Raw genomic sequence first — 27,710 nt, forward strand, 5'->3', positions numbered from 1 at the left:
ACTGAAATAAAATCTTTTTGATATGACGCCACGGTGTCTTTAATTCCTTCAGATATCATCGATATATTCAATTGAAGTATTGCCCTGCCAACGCTCAAAAGACTGTTCGCTCATTTTAATACTTAGTGGCGAATGAGATCGTTTCGATAATGTCCAAGGGCCAACCAGCAAATTCATCCAATTCAATCACTCCTCTTGATTTAATAATAACTTACGGATCTGAACCCTGTATTTAACAAATTAGTCTTACCTGCAAACACTGACGCAATGGCAGCAATTAAAAAACTTAAAATAACGGATGGGCCAGCTATATCTTTGGCGACCTGACCTGCTAAGACATATACACCGACCCCGAGTGTGCTACCAACTCCCAGGGCTGTCAAATCGAAGGCATTTAAACTGCGTCTTAAACGAGTTTCCTCTGCAGTCACTGGGTCAATAACTTTCTTTCGGGTGAGGATCTTCCATATTCTACCCATTTTTGATGGGAATATGGAAAGGATCTGCAAAAAGTGATAAAGGATATGGAGATGAAGTTCGCGTGAAGTAGATGAGGTGGGGATGAGCTTCTAATGATTTCCAAGTGGCTTTTATATTATCTACGAATCTAGAAATCCGTTAAATGATAATTTTGATTATATCCATGGGTAAGAAAAAAAGGACGCGCATAAATAGTAATTTTGTTCCTCAACTCAGTTGTTTCCAAAATGCATCATGTTAGTTTTGCAGTTGTGAAGAGCACCCTTGCTGTTTATTCGTATTTGCTGAATAGGGAGTATAGTAAATAGAGAACTGTACAAGCAAACTCCTTTTGATTGATTGGAAGAGGATTTTTTTATTAAAATTATTTCATTTATTCTAAATAAAACATGATATTAAGAAAAATAGCATCCTTTACACATAGTGCGATTTGAACAATTTGTCTTTTTTGTGGGGCTCAAAGACCACCTTCAACCAAAGTTAGTTAATGCTCAAGACAAAAAATACTTTTCATCATAGAGTGTATATTATGTTTTCCACTACTAGCTTTAAAAGACTGTTAAGTGTATTTTTTTATATTTTTTCTAAAACAGTCAAACAGGTTAATAATGGCCTATATATCTCATTGTCTAGCTAACGAATTAAAGAGGAAGTTGACCACATGTCCTCACACTTACATTGTTCTTTTGCTTATAATTGCTGTGGAAACAAATATTAAATAAAACGTTACCGTTGACGTTATTATTTAAGACGTGTTGCCTTTTTTATGACTTGGATTTAATTTAGGCTTACTTCATATAGGCTTATTGAAATTTTAGCAAATCTAGTGGCAGGAAAAAATGATATGCTTTAATTGTGAAACAAAAAGATGACACTTTTTGAGGCAAAAAATGCAAAATCAACAAGTGTAAACCATAGATCCTATTTGTTTTCATTTTTGAGAGATGGGGGAAAACTCTCAGAAACAGTAAAATTTTTAAATTAATTTTTTAAATCTTTAGATGTTTCAAACAAAAGATCTATATCTCTGATATACCCAGGATGAATTTTCATAGCAGAAATGCAACTCACTCATATCACAAAAATCAATTGTCTGGCGAAATGGTTACAGTTACAAAGAAATATTGAAAGGCATATTTGATCTATTTATGTTCCATCCTGTGATCCTCTTCATGTTTTAAAATTTATTTGTTAGCACCTAATAGCCATATCTTCCTCAGTGACGAATTTTCTTACTTCTTATTACTTATCTTATACCACTACATAAGAGCATTTTAGGGTATTTAATTTAGTTTGAGAGCCTTTATCAATGTTTTTTTAACTTCATCACTCTATAATTAAGAAATTAGAAATTTTAGGGCATACATACATATGTATGGACGTATGTTTATACAAGCAACATTCCTTAAAATATGCTATCTAACCGATCATGAAATCCTGATCATAAAATTTCATGATAAAGTACACACCTAGTGTGATTCAGGAAAAATAATATAATAATAATAAAATTAATCTTTCAGACACAACTGCTTTTATGCACAAAGATAGAAAGTACCACACATCAGTGGGTATATTCATAATCACCTGTAAACGTATTAACAAGTCTTACCTAGATATCTAACACACTTATCATAAACCCAAAAAAATTAAAAACAAAGTTCAACAATTTAGCTTGTAATACATAATCAAAAACAATGTATCACAAAATTACTCCATTAAACGTGCCACTGGTCCTCCATTAACCAAGTGAGTGTAGATACAAATTTGGTTTACTGTTCGTGTGAAAATCGATTAGAACAGAAAATGAAACAGAAATATTTTTAAATCCTTAGAGTTGAGTAACCTGAGGTTGTTAACAATTATTCCAATGAAAGGCTCAAATTTTCAAATAATTCTAGAGTGAGTGATCCTAAAACCTTCTAGAGATTCAAACCCATTGGTGTCGCACAGTTTTTAGTGACTGACATGAGATTCGCTTCCAAAATGATAAACATCTATGAGGATGCCTACGATGATCTAAGTTACAGGCTGCATATGAAATTCCTTAGTTTGAACTTTGAGTTAATATTTGAATTTCATCAACACAATTTTAACACACTGAAGTGAATTGTTTAATATAAAAGTTATACGGCGCATAACTAAATAAAAATATTATGTCTGAACTTACCCAGAAAAGATAATTGTGCGATAATAATCGTTTTAATATTAATAACAATTTTTACGCCCCATTTATTTATTATTGATAACTGATAACAATTTTTATCAAGTAAACAATACAAGGGACAACACATAAATCATTACTGACAACGACGGTGGACGGACGAAAGAAATAGATTGAGTGAACGAAACTTATCTGGAACATCGTATGGGTTGATCTAGGCGACGATGGCGAAAATGTTGCAACATCGGAGTGATGCGCACGCCTAAAATTTTTAGGATTTATTTTCGTTCGATATTTTATAGATCTCCGAAAAATTCCGATACATACTAACTATCTTTTCTCAAATCTACCGACTCTTGAAAAGAAAGCGACTATTTTTTCTCATATTTTCCAGATTCGAGCGCTTTAACAGAGTCAACAGTCAATATAGTAAGTATTTTGTTTAACAAAGATAAACTTAATGTAAAGCGTATAACGTAAATGTAAAAGACAAATAAATTAGGTGATTTTTAAGGAGATTCAGAATTACAATTATTTGTCTAGTTTAATAGATTTGCATGCCTAGATAAGTTTAGTTGATATTTCCCATTGCCACGCATTTCAAATCAATAAAACTCTAATTATAGGACATTCTTAGAAGCACATTACGCACACAATTACACCAAGAGGAATTCGTAAATTCAAATTTTTATAACAAAACGCGTTATAAAGAAAAAAGAATTTCTATAGTAATATAATGGTATTAGGATTATGCAACATTCAGTATCTTTTATTATCGCCCCCTTATTATTGACCCCATGGCACGATCACTATGTTAGAGTACCGATTTCCTAGAGAACCATGTATCATTTTGTAAGAACCCAAACGTAAACAAACGTTCCTCAGTTTGGACTCTTATGATAAATTTTGATTTTTGAAAAGTTTTCATCGCTTTCATGATTTTTTTTTACTTAAAGACGTCTCGTATTATCCATGAGGTCAAATATTGTAATGTTTATTTACTATTGTTTGTTTGGCCATGCTTCAATTTCATTATTTTATTTTTTCATCTTTCGTGACTTATCTGAACAAACGTGACTTTTCATATCTGGTGACAAATTGAAGACTGGATTTCTCACATATTTTTCACGTTGGAATGCTTCAACAGAGTAAATAGTCAATATAACGGTCATCCTATTTGAAAAAATGTATATAGGTAAATTCAAAACAAAACTAAATTAAGTCATTTAAAAAAGTTCATAATAATTATTACTGGCCTCGTTTAATAAGTTTGCCTGTCTGAATAGGTTTAGTTGGTATTTATCATTGCCATGAATTTAAAACCAATAAAATGCTCTGTCTTAGAGACTTTTTAACGCACCTTGCATTCACCATTATATCAAGGATAATTTATAAGTTTGAGTTTACAACAAATAATGTTATAGAAAAAGGGATATAATGTACTCATAGACTTAAAAAAGAAGAATTTTTAAAGATTAAAATTGATTCGAATAAATTATAAACAGGCTCTATGGAGCTTCGTCCCTTAAGTTCTAAAACACCTTGTATATTTATGTATATATAAACAAATTTTATTCTATAAATACTAAAAGGTTAAAAGTATTATGGTGACCAGAGTAAGAAAACAAAATTTTATCAGTTTGTTAAAATATTTCAGCAATAAAGTGATATCCAAGTGTACAAACTAGTAAAATGTAGATAGTCGCTCCAGCAACGACACCAATAATGATTTTATTTCCCTCGCTCTGCTATATGCGCTTAATCGTTAACAACCTTGGAATTAACATCGAGGTTTCATAAGATGAAAATTATTAGTTCTCGTCTTAAATCAAATCGATACATCTGTGGATATTTGCTCTAGGTTCTTAAAAATCTGAATTAAACACGAGAAAACATAGGGACTTAAATAAGAATGACTCCCAGGGCATATTTCGTAGGGGTGGACGTCGGCACAGGAAGTGTAAGGGCTGCGTTGGTAACTGAAAATGGTAAGATCTTAAAGAACCACGCAGGTAGCACGAAAACTTGGAACGTTCAACCGGATTTCTATGAGCAGTCTACTGACGACATTTGGGCGGCTGTTATTAGTTGTGTCAAGGTAAAATATACAGAGTTTTCCTAAATTCACATCATTAGATTTAGCGGATTCCTAACTCCATACACACCAATTTGTGTGTAAACCATTTTTCATTACTTGCAAAACGACGGAGGAAAAAAAATATAACGTTATTATTTTTTTCCCTATTTTGCTGACATGAGCAAGGGGAAAATGTGTAAGGCTCATCGGTCCACACTAAATGAATATTAATGTGACTAGTGCGAAATATTTACGTTAAATGCTACAGCAATTGAGTGCGGTAAAGATATTTTTGCACGTGGCATGTACAATATTTTTCCTACGAGTGCATGTATATTAATTTCATTGCGTTAGGCATGTTAGATGAGATTTTAGCGTGCGACAAGATCATTACATGCACACGTACGATAGAAGGATTTACTACATTCTCGTCAACGTACAATGCCTGCAAAAATTTTGTTAAGATTAACAAATGCCACTTTGAATTTGGTGCGGGAAAAATGTTTACCTTCAACGTGCGGTTAAATGCCACTTACAGTTTGCAAATACGTGCAGTTAATGCACTTTTGTAATAAAATCATGGGAAAATAATATTTGAAAGTTTGTTTATTTTGTAATTGTAATAATATAAATTTGTATATCTTATTTCATTTAAGAGAGATTCGAAAATTATGAAAATGGCTCTTGAGTAAAGTGCTTTCATTTTTTATTTTAGATGAAATGTGTATTATGAAAACTAGTTTAGAATTAAAAGACGAGCCTAACTATAATGTTTCAAGTTTCTATTCCAGAAAATTTTTTTTTGAAATTTTTATAATTTACCCTGTACAGAAATTCAAACAAATTTATTCAATATGCCAGTTTCGTTTCAAAATACTAATAATATTATTCGTATTTTTCAATCATCTCTGAAATGAATCTAGGATTTTAAATAAATTTGTTTTATTTGTTATACGAGGTAAACCATAAAAACATCCAAAAAAGTTTTTTTTGCAATAGAAACTTGAAACATCATTTTTGGACTTATCTTTTAATTCTAAACAACTTTTCATAATAAATGTTTTCTTTAAAATTGAAAATAAAGATACTTTACTCGTGAGCTATTTTCTTAATTTTTAAATCTTCCGCATGTAAAATGATATATACAATTTTTTAAGCTGCGTTTTGAGTTTGCAGAAATGCGCACATTTTTACCAAGAATAAAATATTCTGATAAATTCAAGTAAAAAATCCCATGTGCGTGCGTAGTTTCTGTCAGTTACTTTACTTACCAACAACATACGTATACCTTGAGATATAAAAGATATAAAAACTACTGGTGGTGTGTTAAATTGTCAATAAAGGGTCAAAATTAGAAAAAAAGCATTTTGAAACCAATACTTTTTTTTGTTGTATGGACTTTTTGCTTCAGAACCGATTTTACCAACGACGTAATAGTTGCCGGTGTTCCACCAAAATTATTGGCCCTCTTTTTTGAAAAAATACCGCCATGTATGAAACTCTTGTGACGTAATTTTGGCGTCATAGATGCAGCATGCGCCGTCGCAATCAAGGCATATACATATAATACGAAAAATATGGTGACGTGACTTCTTTCGATTTCGCCAACACGAATTAGTGCTTGATTTACCAAAAATGGCGGAAAAAACTGAAAAAAACACATTTATATCATTAGAGTAAATAATGGACAGTTCAAGAATGGACCTATCTAAATGCGTATCGCTCTAAAGAATCAGTTAAGCCATTGCAAGAAATTGTAGTTTTAGAATTATCCTTAAATTTGATTTGTAATGTCTCAGTTCCCCCTTGCTTTAGTACAATTGTCGAAATTAATTACCAATAATGTAATAAAGATCTATAAAATTTAATCATAAAAATGAAGAGCACTTAATTAGCAATAGCACCTAAATTAGATATGATATACAACGAATATTGGCCCGGATGAATTTTTTATAGATAACAACTATACAAAAAGACTAAAAGTAAAATGAAATGGTGCCAAATATGTAATAATAATGATAGAATTTTTAATAAAAAGAATTTTCTAGAATGTGAAAGCTAAAAAGAAGACTAAAAATGAAAATTTGAGCACCGTGTGTACAAATTAAATTGATTAAGGTTTCAAAAAAATTAGTAATTTTGAATCGGCGATTTAAAGTGGTTGTGATAAAACGCCAGACAAAGAAATTAATAAATAAAAAAAAACAAAAATTAAATAAATCAAAACCCAGAACTCGCGTTCAGTGTTCTTGCATGACACATTGTAAGTGTTTGTATGACACAATTTTTTTAGCAAGTGATTGTCTACAGCACCTACAGCCTAAAACCCTCTGTATTCCTATTCAAACCCGCATCCATTCAGACTTGTTGCTGAAGGACAAAGGCTTGGGAGTTTGGGGGGCGTAAATTTAGGGCTTCTGTTTTATCATGGCCCTATTGCGTTCGTTCAGTTAATATTGCTCCGTAGGATTAGGCATTTCGAATGTTGCTTTCCATCCTTTCTTTTCCTTTAGCTATTGCAGAAGTAGCGCTGCTGCATCAGTTCCATTTGATTTTACTTTCTAGAATTTCTTCTAGCAAAGATTCTCTGACGGACAACTTTAGTTTTTCACTTTGTTCACCAATATTTGGACACTGAAAAATGCAGTTCTCTGCAGAATCAATGACTGCGCAGGTCCTACATTCCGACATGTTTTCGAAGGGTTAAGTAATAATACTGGTGCCTGTGTTTGCACAACATCCAGATTTTGAGGTCTAGAATTAATGTTGACAATTTATTCAAGTTTATATTCCTTGCTTCTTACCAAATTCCCACTGGTCGACCATCCTGATACGAGGGTGGCCTGAAAAGTTGCCGACCTAATAAAGATACGAGGCATTTTTTCTTCAATTTTATTTTATTTTTCTACACAGTCTCCTTGTAAGCCTGCACACTTTCCGAGCGGTCAAAGCAAAGCTCCCATCCCTTCAATCTATCCAAATGGTACTTGACGTCTTTTTTTGCAAAATAATTGTTTACAAAGGTTATTGTCTCTTCATTTGCCGAAAATCTATGTCTTCGAGTGCACGATTCAGTTTAGGAAAAAAATCGATTGGGTCTAGATCTGGTGAGTAAGGAGAGTGGTTAAATAGTTTAAATTGTAAGTCATGGATTTTAGCCATGACAATCGCTAAGGTGTGGCACTGCGCATTATTTTGATGAATAAATTATTTTTTGCCCAAATGTGGCCGTTTTTCCGCAATTTCTGCCGTTAGTTTATTCAATAATGATACATAAGATGCTCTAGTAATTTTTTTCGGCGTTTGAAAATAATAGGTTCATATACGAGTATGATCACACTCGTGGAAAAAACGCAAGAATAAACAGGGAACATCCACGTGTTTTAGCTCTTTTTTAGATATAGTAATTTATGGGAAGTGTCCATCATTGCTAGTTTTGCCCAACCCTGTACACTAATTACAATTAGAATTTGGGTTGCCAAATGTGTATTTTTCCTCAGGAAGTCATTAAGGGCGTATCGCCGCAAGATATTAAAGGTATTGGCTTCGATGCGACTTGTTCACTGGTCTGCGTAGATAAATTTGGAAATCCTCTCACAGTCAGTCCTTCTGGTAGAACTGAAAATTTCCATAATTCTAATCAGAAAGCAAATAAAATTTTAGGCAATAACCAACAAAATGTCATATTATGGCTGGACCACAGGGCAGTGAAGGAAACTGAATATATTAATAGTTTCAATCATCCAGTATTGCAATACGTTGGAGGAAAAATATTTCCAGAAATGGAAACACCTAAATTGTTATGGTTGAAGAAATACCTGAAAGATACATGGGAAAAGGCTGGATATTTTTTCGATCTTCCAGATTTCCTAACATGGCGAGCCACTGACTCAACATCCAGGTAATTGCGGTGGCTTTTGTTGACTCATTTGGCATTTTAATCCTGCTTTTTAGATCATCTTGTTCTCTAGTCTGTAAGTGGACCTACCAAATGAAGGTAGACGGTACAGAATCTTGGAATAGAACGTTCTTTGAACAAATAGGCCTGCTGGATTTGGCTCAGGACAACTGGAGCAAAATTGGATCAGTCGTCCAGTATCCAGGAGCCCCAGTGGGTAAATTTCCAACGGAAATTAAAAATATCCAACGCTCTAAGGGACAAATTGATTCTAGGAAATGGCTTATCTGAAAGAGCCGCCAAAGAATTAGGACTTTTTCCAGGAACTCCAGTTGGTACTTCAATGATAGACGCCCATGCAGGCGGTTTAGGACTAATAGGTTGCGAGGCGGATAACATCGATCCTCACTTCGAGACTAGAGTTGGTATGATCCGAAATTCAACGTAAAAAAAAATTTAGAATCATGAAACCTATTAGGACTGATCTGTGGAACATCAACTTGTCACATGGCTGTAGCAAAGGAGGCCATATTTGCCCCTGGAGTTTGGGGTCCTTATAAAAGCGCCATGATCCCAGGTATGTGGCTGAACGAAGGAGGTCAAAGTGCTACTGGAAAGTTAGTGGATCATGTAATTGATAGTCATCCAGCCACTTCAGGAATAAGAAAAAAGTTACCAGAAAACATGTAGGTACCTACATAGGATCCGACTGCAACTCAGAAAAGTTCAATATTTTCTGAAGAATTGAGTTATAGTAAAAGATTAAACGGGAAAGCCCTTTTGCGCACATTTGGAAATTCTGAACATATTGATATCTAAATATGCAATATGGGGAAAAAACAGAGCGGTTCAGTGTAGTATTCGAGAAACCTGCATCTTTTAAACGGGACACCATCGGATCTACGGAGGATTCTCAGAAATTCATTTAGAGCATGTCTCGTGCATCTATTCAAAGTTTATATAAATCAATCGTGAAAGTATACATTTTTAATACTACAGGGTGATTCATTGGGAACGGGGCATGGAAAAACCCGAGATCACATGGCTTATACCAATATTGCGTGTTTCCAAATTACAGGATGTTAAACATTTAAATTTTATTTTAAAATACCTGATTAACTCTTTGGGTTTTTATAGCATCAGCACCAAAGTTGGTATACTTAGATTTTGGATTTTAAGTGAGCACAACAAGAACTTCTCACAAACTAGAGTTTTTGATGCTTTACAACATATAAAAAAATAATCAAAACCGAACCACAAATAAAAATTTTACAGGGGTGTCCCGCTCTTATTTGGGTCACACTGTATATAATAAATTACATTGCGGATAGCACTAACATTTTAACAGTGATATGTCAGTCATTGGCTTCTTTCTCCTTAAATTTTCCTCGAGGGAATGTGGCCTCACATTGCCGCTGATATCTTGCTTACAGTAGGCAAGCTCAAGTTCAAATTTGACAAAAATTGTTTATAATATTCCAATCCAAAATATTATAATTTAATTTAACTCTCTAACCGAAGTCAGTGGTAACAAGGGCACATTATTTTCCAAATCTCTTTCAAAATAGAGTTGCTAAGGGGCGCTACAAGTTCTTTGCATCGACTGTTTAAGAATTTGGGCATTATATACCAACAATAATAATAACAACACCGATAATAAATAACCAGGAGCACTGTTTTAGAGCTCAAATGAACAAATTTCTATCGCCTTAGTTTGATAAATAAAGAACACACCAAAACCGAAACTTCAACAGACTAAACGGCAACCGTGTAAAAAATAGAGTTATATTAGACATTCAAATATATCTTCATTCTTTTTTAGCACATTAAATTTATATGTCTTATCATTTTACATAAGGCGGCTCTAAATCGTTAGATTTTGTGACGTGAATAGATAGTTGCGCGATTTGAACCATACAAGACTAAAAAAATATCCTCTGGCCGGAGCTGTGACGTGTTTCCAGAGCAATTTGCTATCCGTCGCTGGAGATCACGTGATGTTCCAAAACTAGCTGACGTCGAATAATGAGATTAGACGGAAGCGCAGATACTCCGCGCAGAGCATTTGTGGACGTCGATCGTCAATTCTTTTTGGCCTAATATCTATCAGTCATACCTAATTTCTATCAGATTATAATTAGTATCAGTAGTACATAAAAATATTTTATATTTTTTTCTTTAAGCTCAAGCGATACGTTTGTGTGTGAAACAAAGCGGATGGGTTTTCACACAAATTAAGATCGAACATCTTTGCGATTAGCGTTAATAAAACATTTCCAAGCCTCGAAAAAAAGATTGTTTGCAAGTCGTGCGTAAAAGTTCTTTGCCGGTCTCATTCGATTTTCAATCGATAAAACTTACCATCTCATCCACCGAAGGAATATTTCGCGCATCTAACACAAAAACAATTATCTTTTTGAAAGCGACTACTTTCCAGGCATATCATCGAATATTTGAACAACATAATATACGATTTGGCCAAAAAGCAGCAGCTTAGCAATCCTGCACATCTCACCAGAGACCTCCATGTTTATCCAGATTTTCACGGCAATAGACTGCTGGCCAATCCAACATTAAAGGGAATGGTATGGACAGACGCGGGTGTTTAAGTTGTTTAAATTTAGAGTGTCTTGACAGAAAATTCTCATTTCCAGAGGAGATACAAGAAAACTGATACTAATATTATTGTTGAAAATTTTGAGAAACCCTTATAGGTGAAACATTTTCGTCCTATGTTAAGCGCTTACTGCGAAACATGGCCATTTTCGCACGGTAAAATTGCTTTCCATCACGTATTTGTGACTTCAAAGAAACAGTGTTGATTTAAAAACGTTGCATTTCAAAATCAGTGCGCGTGCGTGCGTGCGCGAATATTAAATGAGGTTATTTCTACGTCGTAATACTGGTAACTCTAGGAACGCAGCGCAACGAGGAAACAACAAACAGTTCGGCGGCCATTTTGTCAACGGCTCTGCAGATCTCTTAAGGTTTAAGGGACAAATATATACAGAGAGTTTGTTTTTTAAGAATTTTTTCTCGGAAATTAGTGCGTCGTTTGATTTGTAATTTTACATAGTTATTGTTGACTATAATAGCTACAAAGCACTTCTTTTTAAATACTTATCAATCGTGAAACAATGGCGGCTTAAAATATACATGTTAAAATTCTGAGGTACGCTGCGAAGGTCGGTAAACTCATCTGTAACAGAAGTACCCAAAAAAATCGTTAATTTATGAAAATACGTTTTGCACGAATTTAAAAAGCTATGAAAATTCCGAAGAATCCAAAAAAGGCAACATTTAAAAAAAGGTTTTCTTTAGAAATTATTGTTGCTATTTTTTTATAGCGTTAAATGAGAAATATTCGAGAGATTCATGCAAGAGCCCATAATTTGCACATCTTGGTAAAGAGAAAATGGGTGGATATATTCTTCCGTCCGTGCGTCTCCACTGGTATGGTTCGGACGACTTGACGTCATAGCACATTTAGAAACAAATGCAGGGCACTCGAAATTATTTTCACAATTCTTCTAGAATATTCCAGAGATGTTTCTCTATAATTCTAAAGAAAAAAAAATGTAAAAAAAAAAATTATGTTTTTCCTCCTTTAAGGAAATAGGCTCGGTTTTTCAAAATTTCTGTTGTTGCGTAAACTGAACATCTTTATTAATTTTGAAAATTTGTTAGTTTAATCGTATAGCACCATAATATTATAGAAATCAGATTAACATACAAATACAGCAATAACGATTTTGCGATTAAATGGTAAATAAGATGTCAAATAGTTTTTACATCCTTTGACGGTATCAGCGTAACAGAATCACGTGTCTCAAATTTTCAAAACCAAAATCAAAATTAAAAAGCTTTCTGGCTCAAGATTCTTGAGATTCGGACGATGCCGTATTCGAATGACGTAAAAATCACGTACCATTAATACCTTTTTTTTATTTTTTCAAAATACGTCATTTCGACGTCATGCAAATGAGAAGCGGCCCGAATCTCTTCTCAAGAATAACTCAACGCGTACCTCAATACGTGTTAAAAATAAGTTAACCCTGTTTTATCTATCAGGGTTTCCAGGGGTTCCCTAACATTTAGGCTTATAACACCAACATCAGTTTTCTTCTATTTCTGGTAATATGGGTATCCCGTCAAAACCCGCCAAGTTTAAACACCCTGCACATTAAGGTTTAATTCATAAATTATATTTATAATCATTATTGGCAGATTTCTGGATTAACATTAAACAGCGATGAAGAAAATTTAGCCATGCTCTATCTGGCCACGGTGCAGGCTCTATCGGTGAGTTTTCCTTTCCTTTACATTATTGCATGTACTTCTGTCCTGCAACGTAATGCTTTTAAGTACGGAACCCGTCAAATAATAGACCGATTGAAGGATTCAGGGTACCAGAATATAAAATCTACTCTCATCTGTGGTGGCCTCAGTAAGAACCCAATTTTTACAGCTGCCCAGGCCAACGTATGCAATCTCCCTGTTATATGCCCTGATGAAATTGAAAGCGTTCTGCTGGGTTCTGCCATTTTAGGTTAGTATTAAATACAGGGTGCTCCTTCCGAAATTAACGACGAATTGAAAAAAAAATTGATTATCAAAGAATCTAAAACTAAGGAAACCGGTGCAGGTGATAGGCTTGTTAACCCATGTTAATCCATGTTACACTGGAAAATGGATGTTAACTTTCTTATGATTTAATGTCAAGTTGAGATCATTGCGTTGCCATCGCATCAAATACAGCATCCTCATTTTTGATTAACTCATCTCTAATTTTTCGTAATTGAAGAAAATTGATAATGTTTTTGAAAAGTACTCTACAAAGGCGTTAAGAATATTTTAAGTACATTTTTTAATAATAAATAATATTAGTATGATAAAATAAAATTTAAATTTTTCACGGATATTTCTACCATGTATCCAAGTATCAAATGGAGGTTGCGACCACCTAAGTTCTCATAAATGTTTCAACGTCTTCAAATATCAGTACCTCGAAAACAATTTAAAATTGTTTGTCAAATTTAGAAATGAGATAGTATACAGGATGTTCTCTTTAAACTAAGAAAATTATACATGATGTCCCGGAAAGATTAGTACAAATTAAATAGTATGATAATGAACGATCAGATCATCGGAGTTTCAAACGGCTTTGCAACAAACTGGGTAAGAGTGTCACTTGGTTCAAAACCGGATCATGGAAGATCAGAATCTCCCACTGTAAACCAAAGAGACGAAATCTCCGCGTGAACACTGAAAGAGCCAGAGACTAAAGCGACAAAAGTCAGCAACTTATCAATTTCTGGACTTATACGGAAGCTGAGGTGACTCCCATACTATTTTACGTCTGTTCCAATTTTCACCCCCAAATTGGTTTCTGCAATTTGTTACTCCAAAAGCAACATCATGGCCTTTTGTTCTTTAATACAATATTGTCCCTCGACAAGGCCACATTTACAAGGAGGGATATGCATATGTCGCAGATTTATTAGTCCTTAAGTGATAAAGCGTAACATCACGAGCTGATAGTATGACGAAGGGCCGGCTGACAAGGCCGTCTTAAGGAAAAGCACTGTCGAACGAGATCGCTACCACCAAGGGCGAAATCGAGAAGCCATGTGTGAGAGCCTTCGTGGGAAATAGGGACCAGCAGGTACCTTATCCCTCGGATTTGAAGGACTCGCGAGATCTGGAAAACCAGAAGCCAAAAAGGGACAGGCAGATTAGATTGGCAAGTGACGAGAAGCGCTCGTGTGGTAGCGAATTCGTTGGTTTTGCCCTTTTCTATTCTTGCTATTAAAAGTGAACTAAATACTTTATATCATCATGGAAAGTCTCCCTGTTGATGATCTTACACATATTTAACTGAAAAAACACCCACTTTTACCACACAGAATATTTTAAATTTAGTGAAACATGATTAGTTTCAACATGAATTTTCAATTTATGTGGGAATTGGAAAGAGACACAGATAAGATTTTTTTTGAATATATATTTTCCCCATCCAGGGATTAGTCAGGGGCAGTAAACTTCTGTGGCTACCATGAAGTCCCGAGTCAAATCCATTAAAAGTTTTGTTTTATCTTTTGAAATCGTTTGAAGTTATTTGCAAACATAATACACTGATAAAACACTGATAAACCTAATTTCGGGATACCCTGTAGATTTTCTACCAGTGCGCTTCGAGCTTTAAAATTAGTCAAGTAATATTTCGCATTAACATATCTTCTACGAAGATACGTTTTTCGATACTTCTACGAAGATACGTTTTTCGATATTTCTACGAAGATACGTTTTTCGATACTTCTACGAAGATACGTTTTTCGATACTTCTACGAAAATACGTTTTTCGATACTTCTACGAAGATACGTTTTTCGATACTTCTACGAAGATACGTTTTTCGATACTTCTACGAAGATACGTTTTTCGATACTTCTACGAAGATACGTTTTTCGATACTTCTACGAAGATACGTTTTTCGATACTTCTACGAAGATATGTTAAGTAAAAACGTTATTGATACACTCTAGAGGTATCTTCTGCATTTAAATGACCTTAGCTCAAGTTAATTTTAATGTAGGTGCTGTGGCTGCAAATCATTTTGATTCGTTGGAGCACGCTATACACTCGATGGGTGGCAAAGGAAAAGCTGTATTTCCAGATCCTGACGTAACAGCTTTTCACGACAAGAAATACCAGGTTTTCTTAAAGATGCATGATGATCAAATTAAATACAGGGAACTGATGGAAGGATCATAATAAGAACTCTTTCAAAATATGTTTTAATATTGGCAAACACATATGGTTTTACTACTAAAGATGGCTTAAGTGATATCTTTTGTGTACCTCTATGACTCACCCGGACACTCCCTATAAGAAGCCTAAGATTTTTCCAGCAATCCACTTTCCCGGTTCAATGGAAATCTACATTATTTTTATTAAATGCATTTTTGCTTTGTCTGGATGTTGAGCACTATCCACATATTGAGGTACATTTCAATCGCCTGATAAAGAGGATCGGATAGATCAAACGGTGAGTTCCAATTTATTTCTGCTTAAAACTACTGATAAGATGATGGGCGGAAAATCATAATGAGACCTATCGGCAAAGTATAAACTTACCCAAGAAGCGCGTTTTACATGTTCCATTTCCTATCCTCTTTAACTAAGTTACGATGAAAACTCTTTAAACTTTGCTACAAAAATGCTTGAAACTCATTCGGAGCATATAACAGCAAATTCATAGCTCAAATCTCAATAATTTGCTCTGATTGTTCTCTAAATTTTACAGCAAAAACTTAAAAAATATATAGTGATGGCGGAGGGACCCTATCCGGAGGGTCGGGTGGAGAAAGAAGTCCAGAAATGTATAAATCAGCTAAAGCTCGTCTTTTTTTTACTCAGGTTTGATTGAATACTCTGGAAAACTCAATGAGGGTCGTTGTCCAAATCTGACACTTTCTTTTAGCTTTAGCCAAACACAAGAGGGGATTTGTAGGTTTTGCATTTTTCGTTGTTTCTATGGAAATTACTATCCACATGAAGTTCGCAATTGTGAATTGATCTGTGGATCCTAAGGGTATTTAATGGCAATGGAAGGTTTTCCAAGGTTTGAAAACTTCGTTGAATTATTATAACTCCAGCTTGGCGAAGACAGGCCATGTAAAACGGTACAAAATTATATGTTCAAAAACACAAAGAAATCGTTTTGTGAGAAACGATCAGGTTAGGTCAAATATGACGAATATCTGCTATTTGCGTTAGAGAGCCAATCAAACGCAGGCATATGATTTTTTTTTGGACAACGTCGACGTCATGAATGTTGAATCTGCAGCAAATTATCCTAGCAGCGCCATCTGCCATGTCCTATACCCATCTCACATATTCGAGGTGCTTAGGTTAATTTGCACTTAATTAACCTAAGCACCTCGAATATATGAGCTGGAACGAAGCGTAAAGTCGCAATAGACCTTAAACTCGAAGATTTGGTCCACATGGAGCATAAAGGAGTCGACACACGCCGTCAGTAAGATAATTTCCTGTATGCTTGACATGTTTGGTTTTTTTGATTAACTCGACAAACCGACCTTCGGGGTGCTCGGAAAAACTGAAAGTTAACTAAAGTTAAAAAAATAATTGAACCGGGTTAGAATGTCATATAGATTTGCATCGGAATTTGAAGTTTCTTAGATACAGTATCAAATTATGACAATTAATAACTATGAAAAATGGATGATATGTGGTTTATGTCCAGGAACCATAAATCATATTAGGTCTGGTTGCAAACTTTTACCAAATGGCATCAACTGAAGAGGTCTCTATCAAGAGACACAATTCATTAGCAAATGTTAGCCATCGAGCAAGAAAAAACTTTCTGAAAAAGTGCACGCAAAAAAGAGTAAATACCAGAAGTTCGCATTAGAAATAGAGAAACAGAAAGTGAGGTGACCAAAACGATTCCGCACACCTTACACCTTACCTTTACCAACCATTTAGGCCCAGTTGAACTGCTTCTTCTGAGTGACAAAATTATATTATTTTTCATACTTTTTTGGGAGTTCTTCCAAATCTCCAAGATTATGGACTCTAGAAATTATTATTTATTTAAGGGTTTAGGGGGTAATTTTTCAATTTAAAGATGCCTATTGTTGCTTACGTTTTTGCATTTACAGAAAAAATTCTTGAAAACGTTTCGTATTAAGAACATAAAATTTATTTTCAAATTTCTTGAATTATCATTCATCAAAACAGGGATTTATCTAAGGAAGGTTGACGCGTTTATTTGAAGGTGTCTAACAATATACACTACATATTACGATTCGACAAAGTTGGCTCTAACTAAATACAAATAATTTACCTAAATTTAACACTTATAACATCATGTAAAATCGTCACTCATCACGGTCAACAACTGGAGCATCCTCAGGAATATTATCCACGGCTTTTAGTCTGCAAATTCCCTCGTAATCGCGCACCATTCCAGGACCGCACTGCTCTAGCGCACCCACAAGAGCCCATTCCTCCTTGTTCTTATTCGTTATTTTCTTCTTAAATCCATCCTTTTTCACCACCTTTTTGTCGTCTTCGGTATTACTCAAGACAAAGTCGTCCTCAGGGACCGTCAGCACGAACGCTTTGGAAAGTCTGGTTGACCTAAGTTTGCGCATCAGGGCGGCCGCCGTGGTTGCCACCGCAGAACGTTTTTTTAGTTTCTTTTGTTGGTTGTTCTCTTCGACAGTCTTAAGGGCAGTAGGGTTGACCGGAGGGGATTGGGTGGCTAATATCTCGTCATTCCTCAGGTGACTGCTAGATTTAGTAATATCTACGTGGTAGGGCGCAGTTTTAGATTCGATGAAATGCATAGTTTCGCCTCCTGTTTCGCTCCCGTCTTGATGTTTCTTAGCGCTATGCTTTCCAGAATGCTTCGAATGCGCCCTGACGAGGAGGTCCAGAAGACCACCTCCCGAAGTATCTACCGACTCCGAGTTCTTAGGTATGATCATGATCACGAAATTCTTTAAGTCTGCTCTAATATTGAACTCACCCTCTTGCCTTTGATCATATAGAATGCGTTCCTTATTGTCGACACTTTTTGAGTGTTTACTGAGTACTGGATTAGAGATAACTAGTGAAACTGTTAAAGACACCATCAGTGTGAACACACTCGCGAGATACTTCATAGTGAAAAAATTTGTAGTTCAAGAGGCAACTCACCGGTTATTGACTATGAACTGGTCCGCAAGAGAAAGATTTCTTGTTTTAGCGAATGGGTCTTCAATGTGGATTTTACCGTAAGAGACTGGCGCTTCTTTGTATAACGGGATTTGCTTTATAAAATTAAATGGTCTCGGTGGTGTTTCACTTCACATGTGGGTTAATTTTCCATGAAATTGAGAGCAATGCATGAAACCCATCACTGATACACTCAATTACTTATCATCGTAGAAGCGTGGTACAAATATAGATCCCTTATCGGTGAGTTATCGCTTATACACAAGACGCAAAGGAGATAAATGGACAAATATAAATTGAACATTCGGTAGTCATATTTTTGAATTTGCTGTTAAGATGTTAAAAAGAAAAATATTTAAATAATCTGAGACCTCAGCTAAATTTATCCAAATAATTATTCAGTCCACGTTACAATCTTTGAATTTATTTAATCAACTTGTGGGTATGTTTTGCAGGTAGCTTTTTGCAGTTATCTATAGTATGTGAAATGCCTGAACCGAAGGCACAAATTAAATCCAGGTCCCAAGTAGTTGTCTACTTCTTACTCTGATGGTTAAATCGAAAAGCGCAGAATCGGAAGCGAAACGAAAAAGAAAGAGAAAAATATTTCTGAGAGGAATTAAAAAAGAGAATCGAATTATTCGAAAACTTTGAGAGATAATCGTGAATTATAATTCCTCATAAGTGTAACAATTAAATAATAAAATACCGAAAACAAAAAAGTAAATTTCAAGAAGTCGCAATGAAAGGAGATGGACAAGGGAAAGACAATATTTTGCGGATCACCCTATACACAATGTCCGTAAGAAGCATTCCCGCGACAGACAAGATCCGACCGAGATGGATCGTGGGAGTCCCGCTCTAACCGGGCCAGTCCCACTGGGGAATTCCGCGTATCCGTGCAACCCTGGGCGGCCGAACTCCTCCCTCGGGTCTTGGGATGCGTGGAGGCCATCTTATGGAATCGTGACGTCCCTTTTCCTGGACAATTTTCATTCAGTTAAGTGGTAGCCTGCCTACAACTATAAGTTAGATTTCCATTCTATTGATGCCGGCCTAGCTGTTTTACCGATAAAGGGACATTTCCCGGGAAAGTGTTTCACTCATATCTTGAGACGTTTAGAAAACTATCTGCCTTCAATATATCGCACTTATAAAAAGTACTGCAGCACGCATTTGAAAAAATGCTTAAATACGTGTAATTTTATTTGGAAAAAAAGGCGTTTAATTCATTATTTTAGATATTCAAAAATTTCACCCCCGCGCAGCTGCCCTTACAAATTTTTTATTTTCAAATGAAATGTACTCATTGCAGTATATCAAATCAAAGGCAATTCAATAGGGCATATATCGGTATACTCAGAACTAAAATTGGGTTCACAGTTGCCTTTACAAAGAAGGACAAAGTCCGGATTCTAAAAACATTAAAAGTTTTAATTTTTGCTTCGCAGATGGGCAATCCAGTTTTATTTCATTTTAAAAGAGAGTGAGAAAACGACAATAACACGTACAAATTCCAAACCGGCTTCATTGCAATGAATTGTTCAGATACAAAATATTTTGATTTTAATAGAATTTATGAGTGGTTGAATTCAGTTGTTAGACATCTATTACAATCAAAATATGAAAAAAATGAATTCTCTATCTGAGAAGCACAGAATTGAAATTTTAATCTTTTTGGAGTAGCGAGATCGCAAAAGAACCGGGATGAGGTGTGTCCCATATACATAGGTTGATAGAAGTGTATCTTGACGAATAATTTTAAAAAATACAGCAAATTGGTAGTATGGAAGCTGTTCCGAAATGTGAAAGACCTCGTACAGTAACTGGTGCCGGTAAAGCACTAGACGTTCTTCATCTATCGATGAAAACCCCATAAAGTCTACCAGCAAACTTACCGATGAATTTGATATAAATGTAAAATCAATAAGAAATTAAAAAAAAAAAAAATTTCAACCATTCAAAACTACCCTTACCCAAGAGTTGACGCCTCAAGATTTTCATTTCAGGAAGGAACTTTTTGAAGTGATGCAAGAAGAGGTATTCAGCATAATCTGTTTTTTCCTGGAATTTTATTTTCCGATGAAGCAACGTTTTGCTTCATCTATTTCTGGATATAATTGTCGCTAACATTCTCCTCTCCTGGATGCAAACTCTGCATACACAACATTCGCAAAATCTGAGTGTATGGACGAGCATTATTCGCCACCAATTCATCGGTTCATTTTTCATAGAGGGGATCTTAAACGACCCATTATAATTCCACTTATTGCAAAACGAAATGATTCCATCAATCGCCCCAGTGATTACTGGAGAAAATTGGGTTAAGTAGCCAATAATACATATTTGGTTCCAACAAGATGGTTCATGACCACATTATGCTATGGCTGTAAGAGGGTGTCTTGATGAGATTTTCCCTAACAGATAGATTTGTAGAAGAAAGGAAATTGCATGGCCGCCACGATTTCCAGATCTCACTCCCATCGATTTTTTTTGTGAGGTCATTTAAGTGATTCCGTTTACAAAAATAGATGACCAGATTTAGATGATTTATGTCTTAGAATGCAAACAGAATTAGAAATAATCACAGAAGTAACTCTGGATAGTTGGGTAAAAGACTTTAAGTAATGATTGCGTTATTGCCAACTTGTTACTGGAGCTCAATTTGAACGTTTACTGTAATGATTTCAATGTTATTTGATGTAATTGACAGTTACTCTGTTCTCTATCCAATAATTTTATGTTTTTAGGAAATTTTGAGTCCAATTTTAATTCTGGGAATATATTACTGTATTCCTGATTGAATTACCTTTCATTTGTTATATCACAAGGCATACCTTTTCTTTTAAAAATGAAAAGTTAGTAGGAGTAACTGGATAGGGGTAAAAAATTTGTACATCGAAAATAATGCATAAAATGCATTTTTTATATAAAATTATACGAATTTAAACATTTAAAAAAAATATCGGGTTTACGAAAGTTATAATTATGTCACAATACTTTTTGCAAACGCTGTATATTCAATGCAGTAGGGCTTACATTAACAAATTCCTATTAAGCCTGTTCAAACATTAAGCAAGAATTGATATTGATAATGGAAACGGCTGTAAAAAACGAATAATGTCAAGAAGTTGAAGTGCTTATTGTTAGGATTTTCTAAAAATGACAATAACGTCTACAGGGTGTTAAAATATTCCAGAATACAAGTGTTTGTGAGTAAACTGGTCAATTACTTTTTTTTATCAATTTAATTAATAAAATTTCTTTTTATCACTATGATGCAATCGGTTAGAATGCCAATTTGAGTTGATTTTTTTCTATTTGGATTGAGTGTTAAAAATGTCCTAATTATAACGTACCTGTGAACAGCATATAAATATAATATTTTATTTTTTAAATAAAAAAATTGCGTTATGCCAACAAACTGATATTTCCAAGGCAAGAATAGGATTTTTTGGTATTTCCATCCAACTGCAACAATGGGCCTTAATTTGTGATATATTACCATAATTAGAAAAAAAGTAGAATACGAAAATGCGAAAATCCAAGATGGCGCCCATAAGAAAAAGCAAAGTTGATGTTGATTTTCAAAAATCGGTTGAAAATCTAAATTTGAAAAAATGATAAAGCGACAGTTATTTTAAATAATATCGCAAAATAAGCAGAGGAAACAACAAAATTTTTTTCCAAAATTAATTTTTTTTTTTAATACCTCCCACAGTCCTCAAAATTTGTCAAACATTAAAATTATTTTTTTAAATAATAATTAATATATTTAATATTATAATAATTATAATATTAATCATTTTTATTAGTGTTATAATTGAACCTACGTTTTAGAGCTACAAATTTTGTAAATTTGCCCCAATTCAACCGACCCTGTATCTTTAATTATAACATTATGGTTAAGCTCCAGAAATTGGCACCTGGTATAGACCAAGTGTCTACAGTTATGAATAACAGAATGGAATATTTTTTTAAAAATTTTCTTGGTGATCATTCTTGTTTTATGTCCTCAAATTTGTTGATAAGCTGAAAGTGTGTTCCTAAATTCACTGAACAATCTTTGGCTTGGGAATGTTGTTTTTAAAAACAATTTTTTTGTTGAACAAAAGTATGGAATACTATGGTAGTGTTGTCGTTTATGGGAACATTATCAGTCATTTAGTTGGATTGTGTGGTGCATTTTATACAAAATATGCCAAAGAAAAAGTATTTTTCGGAAGATTTTCGAAATTCAATAGTCCAAATGTTACGCGATTGCTACAACTGAAAAGACATTGTAAAGACGTTAACAATCGGCCAAGGAGCCGTTTCCAAAATTTAAAAAAAATTTGGCATTTATGGGGACGTGAAACGTGACCTGAAACTTGAACGTCCGAGAAAAACGAATGCTACTACCGATTCATAGATAAAAAAAATATCATCTGCAGATCCTGGTAAGCCCTCCAGGATTATAAAGTAAGCAAACACTAACAATAGTGACATCGATATAAGCGATCGCACTGTACGTTGTCAGTTGTGCGAAAGGGGATCAGTAAGAAGAATTACATTGAAGAAGCCCTTGATTTCTAAGAAGAACACAAGAGCCAGAACTAAATTTCCTCAGGAACATTTGTTTTGGTCGCCTACAAAGTGGAGTAATGTTCTCTTCGGTGATGAAACTAAAGTTAATATTTTTAAATCTCATGAGAAAAGCTATGTTCGTCGACCTGTGGGGGCAAGTTTTGACCCCAACCATCAAAAACCAATAATGAAACGTGGTTGTGGTATGGCGATTATTTTCTCGATCCGGCGTTGGACTGTCGATCAAAATCGAGAGAATTATGGATGGGTTTCAATGCAAAGCCATCTTTGAGGACCATTTCTACCATTTTCTGACGAAGACATGCCTTTACTTGGGCGTTTCCAACAGGACAACGACCCTAAACATTCGTCCCAATTAGAAAAAAATTGGCTGAATGATAATAACATCCCGGTAGTAGAGTGGCCGTCTCAGTTGCTGGATCTAAATCCGATTGACCATCTCTGGAAACACTAAAAACGAAAAATTCGAGACACGAATGTGTCCAGCCGGAATGAGTTGTGGAAAGTCCTGCAGAAAGAATGAGCGAATATTCCTATTTCCATTCGTGAAAATTTAATCGATTCTTTGCACCATCGATGTCGAGCTGTTATCGATTCGAAAGGATATGCCACAAAGTATTAGTTTATTTAAAGTTTTTTATTGTTTATAACAGATTTCACGAAGTATTCCATTTTGTCCAGCATAATTTATTGTTTTTATTTTTTTTTAATATTTCTACAAATGAACTTACTTGTTTTTCTTTATAATATTTTTAAAAGTATTCGTATGTTTGTGTATAATATGTTTATTGTTTTATAATCAACTATTTTGATATAAAACTACGATGGATTTAAAATATTCCACGTTTTTGTCCACAAGTGTATCTATAACTGCTTATCCAAGCACACTATACAGGGTGAGTCGGGAGGATCGTGCCAAACTTCAGGAGTGTGTTGTACATGAAAAATAAATGTAAAAAAATTCAAAAGTTGTTATCCGATTTTCGTTTGTTTACAAGTTATAGCGTAAATAAAATTAAAACATAAAATTTAAAAAATTTATAAATTTCATAAGAAAGTCCATAAATGAACGTTTGGATATCATAGTAAATGTTCAACAATATTGCCATTAACTTCTCAGCATTTTCGGCTTCGTCTATGAAGAGCATTCGTTGCGCTCCTGATTGTTTCATGTCTTTCTTTAATGGCAGCTGCAGCATTTCTAATGCGTTGAATTAGTGCATCTTGAGTGTCTACTTTTACTCTGTACACTTCAGTTTTAAACCAACCCCACAAACAATAGTCTAGTGGTGTCAGGTCTGGAGACCTTGGAGGCCAACTAATAGGGCCACCTCGACCAATCCAACGTCCAGGAAACGTTTCGTCTAAATGTTGCTTAACCTTGATGTTTTAATTTTATTTACGCTATAACTTGTAAACAAACGAATATCGGATAACAACATTTGAGTTTTTTTACATTTATTTTTCATGTACAACACGCTCCTGAAGTTTGGCACGATCCTCCCGACTCACCCTGTATATTCATTTTACTTGTGACGTGTGTGTGTAATAGTGATTGTAAAACCACTATTTCTTAAGATAGAGGTGTCGTTCAAAAACGAGGTCACATATTTTTTTCCAAAGTTTTATGTCGTAATTTTAGATTTTTTCTATCACGCTCGATTTTCAAGTTGTCCCATAGTTTTTTTTAAACGGGACACCATTATGTCTTGGTATTTTTTAGCAGATATCATTGTTATGATTTTTTTTCTGTATTAGAGATACGATACGTTAAGTGAGAAATAATAGAGAAGTTTTATTAAAAATTAAAGAACTGATAGTTGAATAGTATACAATGTGTATCAAAAACGTGGTGGACACATGAAGCAATATTTCTAATATAATTTGAAATTTTCCTTTTTATTGCACTAACAATGGTTTAGTTTCCAATTTACATGTTTGCTAATCTGTCTTAAATAACTATTAAATAAAGTATTAAATTAATTATATTAAATAGCTTCACTGTTCTTTGTGCAGAAAAATCCATAACAGTAATTTTCGCGGCAAAGAACCAGTCTCGGATGACTCTAGATTTTTTATCCTGATCATTATCCTGCTGAAACATCCACATCAGTGATAAATGGTCCTCGGCAAATGGCAGCCTTGTGTTTTTCAATGTATCTAGATACACAAACCGATCCATAATGCTCTTCATGATACGTAACGGCCCTACACCATATCCGGGGAAACATCCCCACACCATGGAAGATCCACTTCCATATTGAACTGTGGGTTTGGTACACTTGGAGTTAAACCTTTGATGTGGGGGACGATGGACCCGTGATACGCCATCAGAACCAAAAATGCTAAACTTGCTTTCATCTGAAAACAGCACTTTTTTCCAATCATTGCTTGTCCAGGGGAGATATTTATTAGCTAAAGGAAGTCGGGCCTTCAGGTTCTTCTTCGATATTAATAGTTATTTGCAGCTTTGCGACTAAACAATCCCACCTCCCTCAGTCTTCTTTGAACTTGAATTTCGTAACTCATCTGGGCTTCACCAATTCGCATAGAATTTCTTCTACAGATTTGTTTGGAGATTTCTGAGGAATTTTCTTGATTGATGCATCAATTCGCCTCGTTGTTTTCCACTTTTTTAAATTGATTTTAATGCATTTCGCGATTTAAAATTGGAAACTGTTTTTGAAATAACCGATTTACGAACGTTAAGTCTTTTGGCAAAATCGACTTGTTTAATACCTTCTCGATGGGCGTTAATGATTTTATGTCGAATGTCTTCAGACAAATGCTTTCCACGAACCACGTTGGAACCGAACTAATACCAAAAGTGTTTATAAATTTATTTAAAAACGAATTCCAATTGTTATAAACAAATTTTTTTGTATGTTTCAGTCCTCATGTCCCTATAAAAAAATTATTTTTACCTAAAGGTTCTATAAAAACCGATCAACAAGTGTTGATCTTTGCACAACTTTTACGTGTTTATCAGAGCTATTTCAAGGCCTAACTCATTATTTTCGAATATGAACACTTAAAAAAATTTCAACCGAAGAATAAAGTTTCTCCACTTTGGTCCATTTGTCCATTGTCCATATTTCAAAACAGATCAATTTCCATTGAAAAATATGATTTTATGTGGCAGCTTGAAAATCGAACGCTAAGAAAAAATCTAAAATTACGACATAAAACTTTGGAAAAAACATTTAATCTCGTTTTTGAACGACACTTCAATCCCAAAAAATCGTGATTGTAGAGTCGATTAAAAACGTACCAACATAAAACGAAGACAATGCACAGGATCCTTCGTTTTAAATTATACATTTTAAAAATCAAATAAAAACTTTTTAATCAAAGGTAAATTTAAAATATCTTTTGCTGGACTAATACCGGGTGGTCCATTTAACCTGACAAATCGGGATATCTCGAAAATTACGCATCAGATTGAAAAAACTTTCAAATGAAAGTATTTTGTCTCGAATGGATCCACGATATAACACTAACCGTGACTTCCCAACTCTTTCGCTTGGGGTTGGGGTGGGGGTAACTTTGAAATCTCAAATGGCAACCCTCATTTTTTATTGCAGATTTGAATTTTACGATAAAAATTACTTGGAGTTTGTCTGAAACTTTTTTTTCGATTCGCCACAGATGGCGCCGTAATCGGAAAAATTTGTTTTATTCTGATTCTGAAAGAAAGCATCGTGTCTTTCATATTTTTAAAGGAAACTTGTTGGTTTTTTTGGGTACCTCCGATAGTTTAAAGAAATAAAACCGTGGTTTCAGCATGATGGTTGCCCAGCTCATTGGGCTTTAATGTCCCGAGAAATTTTACATTATAAATATCGCAATCGATCCATTGGACGAGGTGGACCTATTTATTGGCCAGCACGATCGCCTGATCTTACCCTACTCGACTTTTTTTTATGGGGTTATCTCAAAGAAAAAGCGTATTGAAGAGTACCCACAACGCCCGAAAACATGATGGAAAGAATTAGAGATGCTCGTGTTTCTGTCGTTCCCGAAGTGTTAGTTTCTACTCAACAAGCATTACAGATGCGCTTAAGAAAATGTATTGATGAAGGTGGTGGACATTTTGAACATTTGCTTCGTCATTAATTTAATGTTCGAACAGTAGTGTTTAATGGAATGAAAATTCAATGTGGATCTAAGTTTATTTAGAAATTTAATAATAAATAAAGTTTTTTTTTGTCACAGACGGTTTTATTTCTTTAAACTATCGGAGGTACCCAAAAAAACCAACAAGTTTCCATTAAAAATATGAAAGACACGATGCTTTCTTTCAGAATCAGAATAAAACAAATTTTTCCGATTACGGCGCCATCTGTGGCGAATCGAAAAAAAAGTTTCAGACAAACTCCAAGTAATTTTTATCGTAAAATTCAAATCTGCAATAAAAAATTAGGGTTGCCATATGAGATTTCAAAGTTACCCCCGCCCCAACCCCAAGTAAAAGAGTTGGGAAGTCATGGTTAGTATTATGCCGTGGATCCATTCGAGACAAAATACTTTCATTTGAAACTTTTTTGCTAAAAGGCCTTTTTCAATCTGATGCGTAATTTTCGAGATATCCCGATTTGTCAGGTTAAATGGACCACCCGGTATATAGCAACTTCTATGAGACTTACTCCTAATTTAGATAACAATTCAATTTATAATCATCGAATCCTCTAAATGCCCTCTATGAATTTTGATTAAATTTTGAATTTTCAGGTCAAAATTTTACATCATTCAGTGAGGTAAA

The 27,710-nt window shown here is 34.5% G+C and overlaps 3 protein-coding genes across 10 annotated transcripts in view; 1 reads left to right on the forward strand and 2 right to left on the reverse strand.

The window, feature by feature from the left end:
* The window catches only part of LOC136348735 (high affinity cationic amino acid transporter 1-like), a 36,431-nt gene extending 33,611 nt beyond the window's left edge, over nucleotides 1–2,820 (reverse strand). For 3 of the 5 annotated variants that reach the window (XM_066299852.1, XM_066299850.1, XM_066299849.1), the window contains exons 1-2: nucleotides 2,648–2,789; nucleotides 251–503 (exon numbers count right to left, since the gene is read on the reverse strand). In XM_066299852.1, the coding sequence (XP_066155949.1) occupies nucleotides 251–479 (229 nt within the window). In that variant the 5' untranslated portion in view covers nucleotides 480–503; nucleotides 2,648–2,789. Of the gene's footprint in view, nucleotides 1–250; nucleotides 504–2,647 lie in introns of all 5 variants that reach the window. The other 2 variants (XM_066299853.1, XM_066299851.1) reach the window with 1 other exon arrangement.
* A 140-nt stretch (nucleotides 2,821–2,960) lies between these two features.
* Nucleotides 2,961–15,463, forward strand: LOC136348742 (FGGY carbohydrate kinase domain-containing protein). Of its 4 annotated transcripts, none has more exons than XM_066299866.1 (10): nucleotides 2,961–3,070; nucleotides 4,503–4,739; nucleotides 8,219–8,619; nucleotides 8,673–8,833; nucleotides 8,892–9,041; nucleotides 9,095–9,302; nucleotides 11,054–11,201; nucleotides 12,844–12,918; nucleotides 12,982–13,165; nucleotides 15,210–15,463. In XM_066299866.1, exons 2-10 carry the CDS (start codon nucleotides 4,554–4,556, stop codon nucleotides 15,386–15,388), a joined length of 1,692 nt encoding a protein of 563 aa, XP_066155963.1. In that variant the 5' UTR covers nucleotides 2,961–3,070; nucleotides 4,503–4,553; the 3' UTR covers nucleotides 15,389–15,463. The 4 variants fall into 4 exon arrangements, with proteins under 4 accessions (XP_066155963.1, XP_066155964.1, XP_066155962.1 ...); XM_066299868.1 differs by lacking the exon at nucleotides 2,961–3,070 and having other exon boundaries at nucleotides 4,350–4,739; nucleotides 8,219–8,330; nucleotides 8,382–8,619; XM_066299867.1 differs by lacking the exon at nucleotides 2,961–3,070 and having other exon boundaries at nucleotides 4,346–4,739; nucleotides 13,015–13,165.
* Nucleotides 15,464–17,344: 1,881 nt separating this feature from the next.
* LOC136348747 (uncharacterized) lies at nucleotides 17,345–18,605 on the reverse strand. The gene has a single exon (XM_066299878.1). The coding sequence runs from the start codon at nucleotides 18,307–18,309 to the stop codon at nucleotides 17,521–17,523; it is 789 nt and encodes a 262-aa protein (XP_066155975.1). The 5' UTR covers nucleotides 18,310–18,605; the 3' UTR covers nucleotides 17,345–17,520.
* Nucleotides 18,606–27,710: the final 9,105 nt, after the last annotated feature.

This window comes from Euwallacea fornicatus, chromosome 35, assembly GCF_040115645.1.
Source record: "Euwallacea fornicatus isolate EFF26 chromosome 35, ASM4011564v1, whole genome shotgun sequence".
In the NCBI taxonomy this organism is placed as follows: Eukaryota; Metazoa; Arthropoda; class Insecta; order Coleoptera; family Curculionidae; genus Euwallacea; species Euwallacea fornicatus.

Excerpts from the sequence above, each read along its gene's own strand:
- LOC136348742 (XM_066299866.1), top strand. The coding sequence starts at position 4,554 with ATGACTCCCAGGGCATATTTCGTAGGGGTGGACGTCGGCACAGGAAGT. Across the intron at positions 9,303-11,053 it reads AAAAAGTTACCAGAAAACAT|GCATATCATCGAATATTTGA; the intron begins GTAGGTACCTAC and ends ACTACTTTCCAG. Across the intron at positions 11,202-12,843 it reads ATCCAACATTAAAGGGAATG|ATTTCTGGATTAACATTAAA; the intron begins GTATGGACAGAC and ends CATTATTGGCAG.
- LOC136348747 (XM_066299878.1), bottom strand. The coding sequence starts at position 18,309 with ATGAAGTATCTCGCGAGTGTGTTCACACTGATGGTGTCTTTAACAGTT.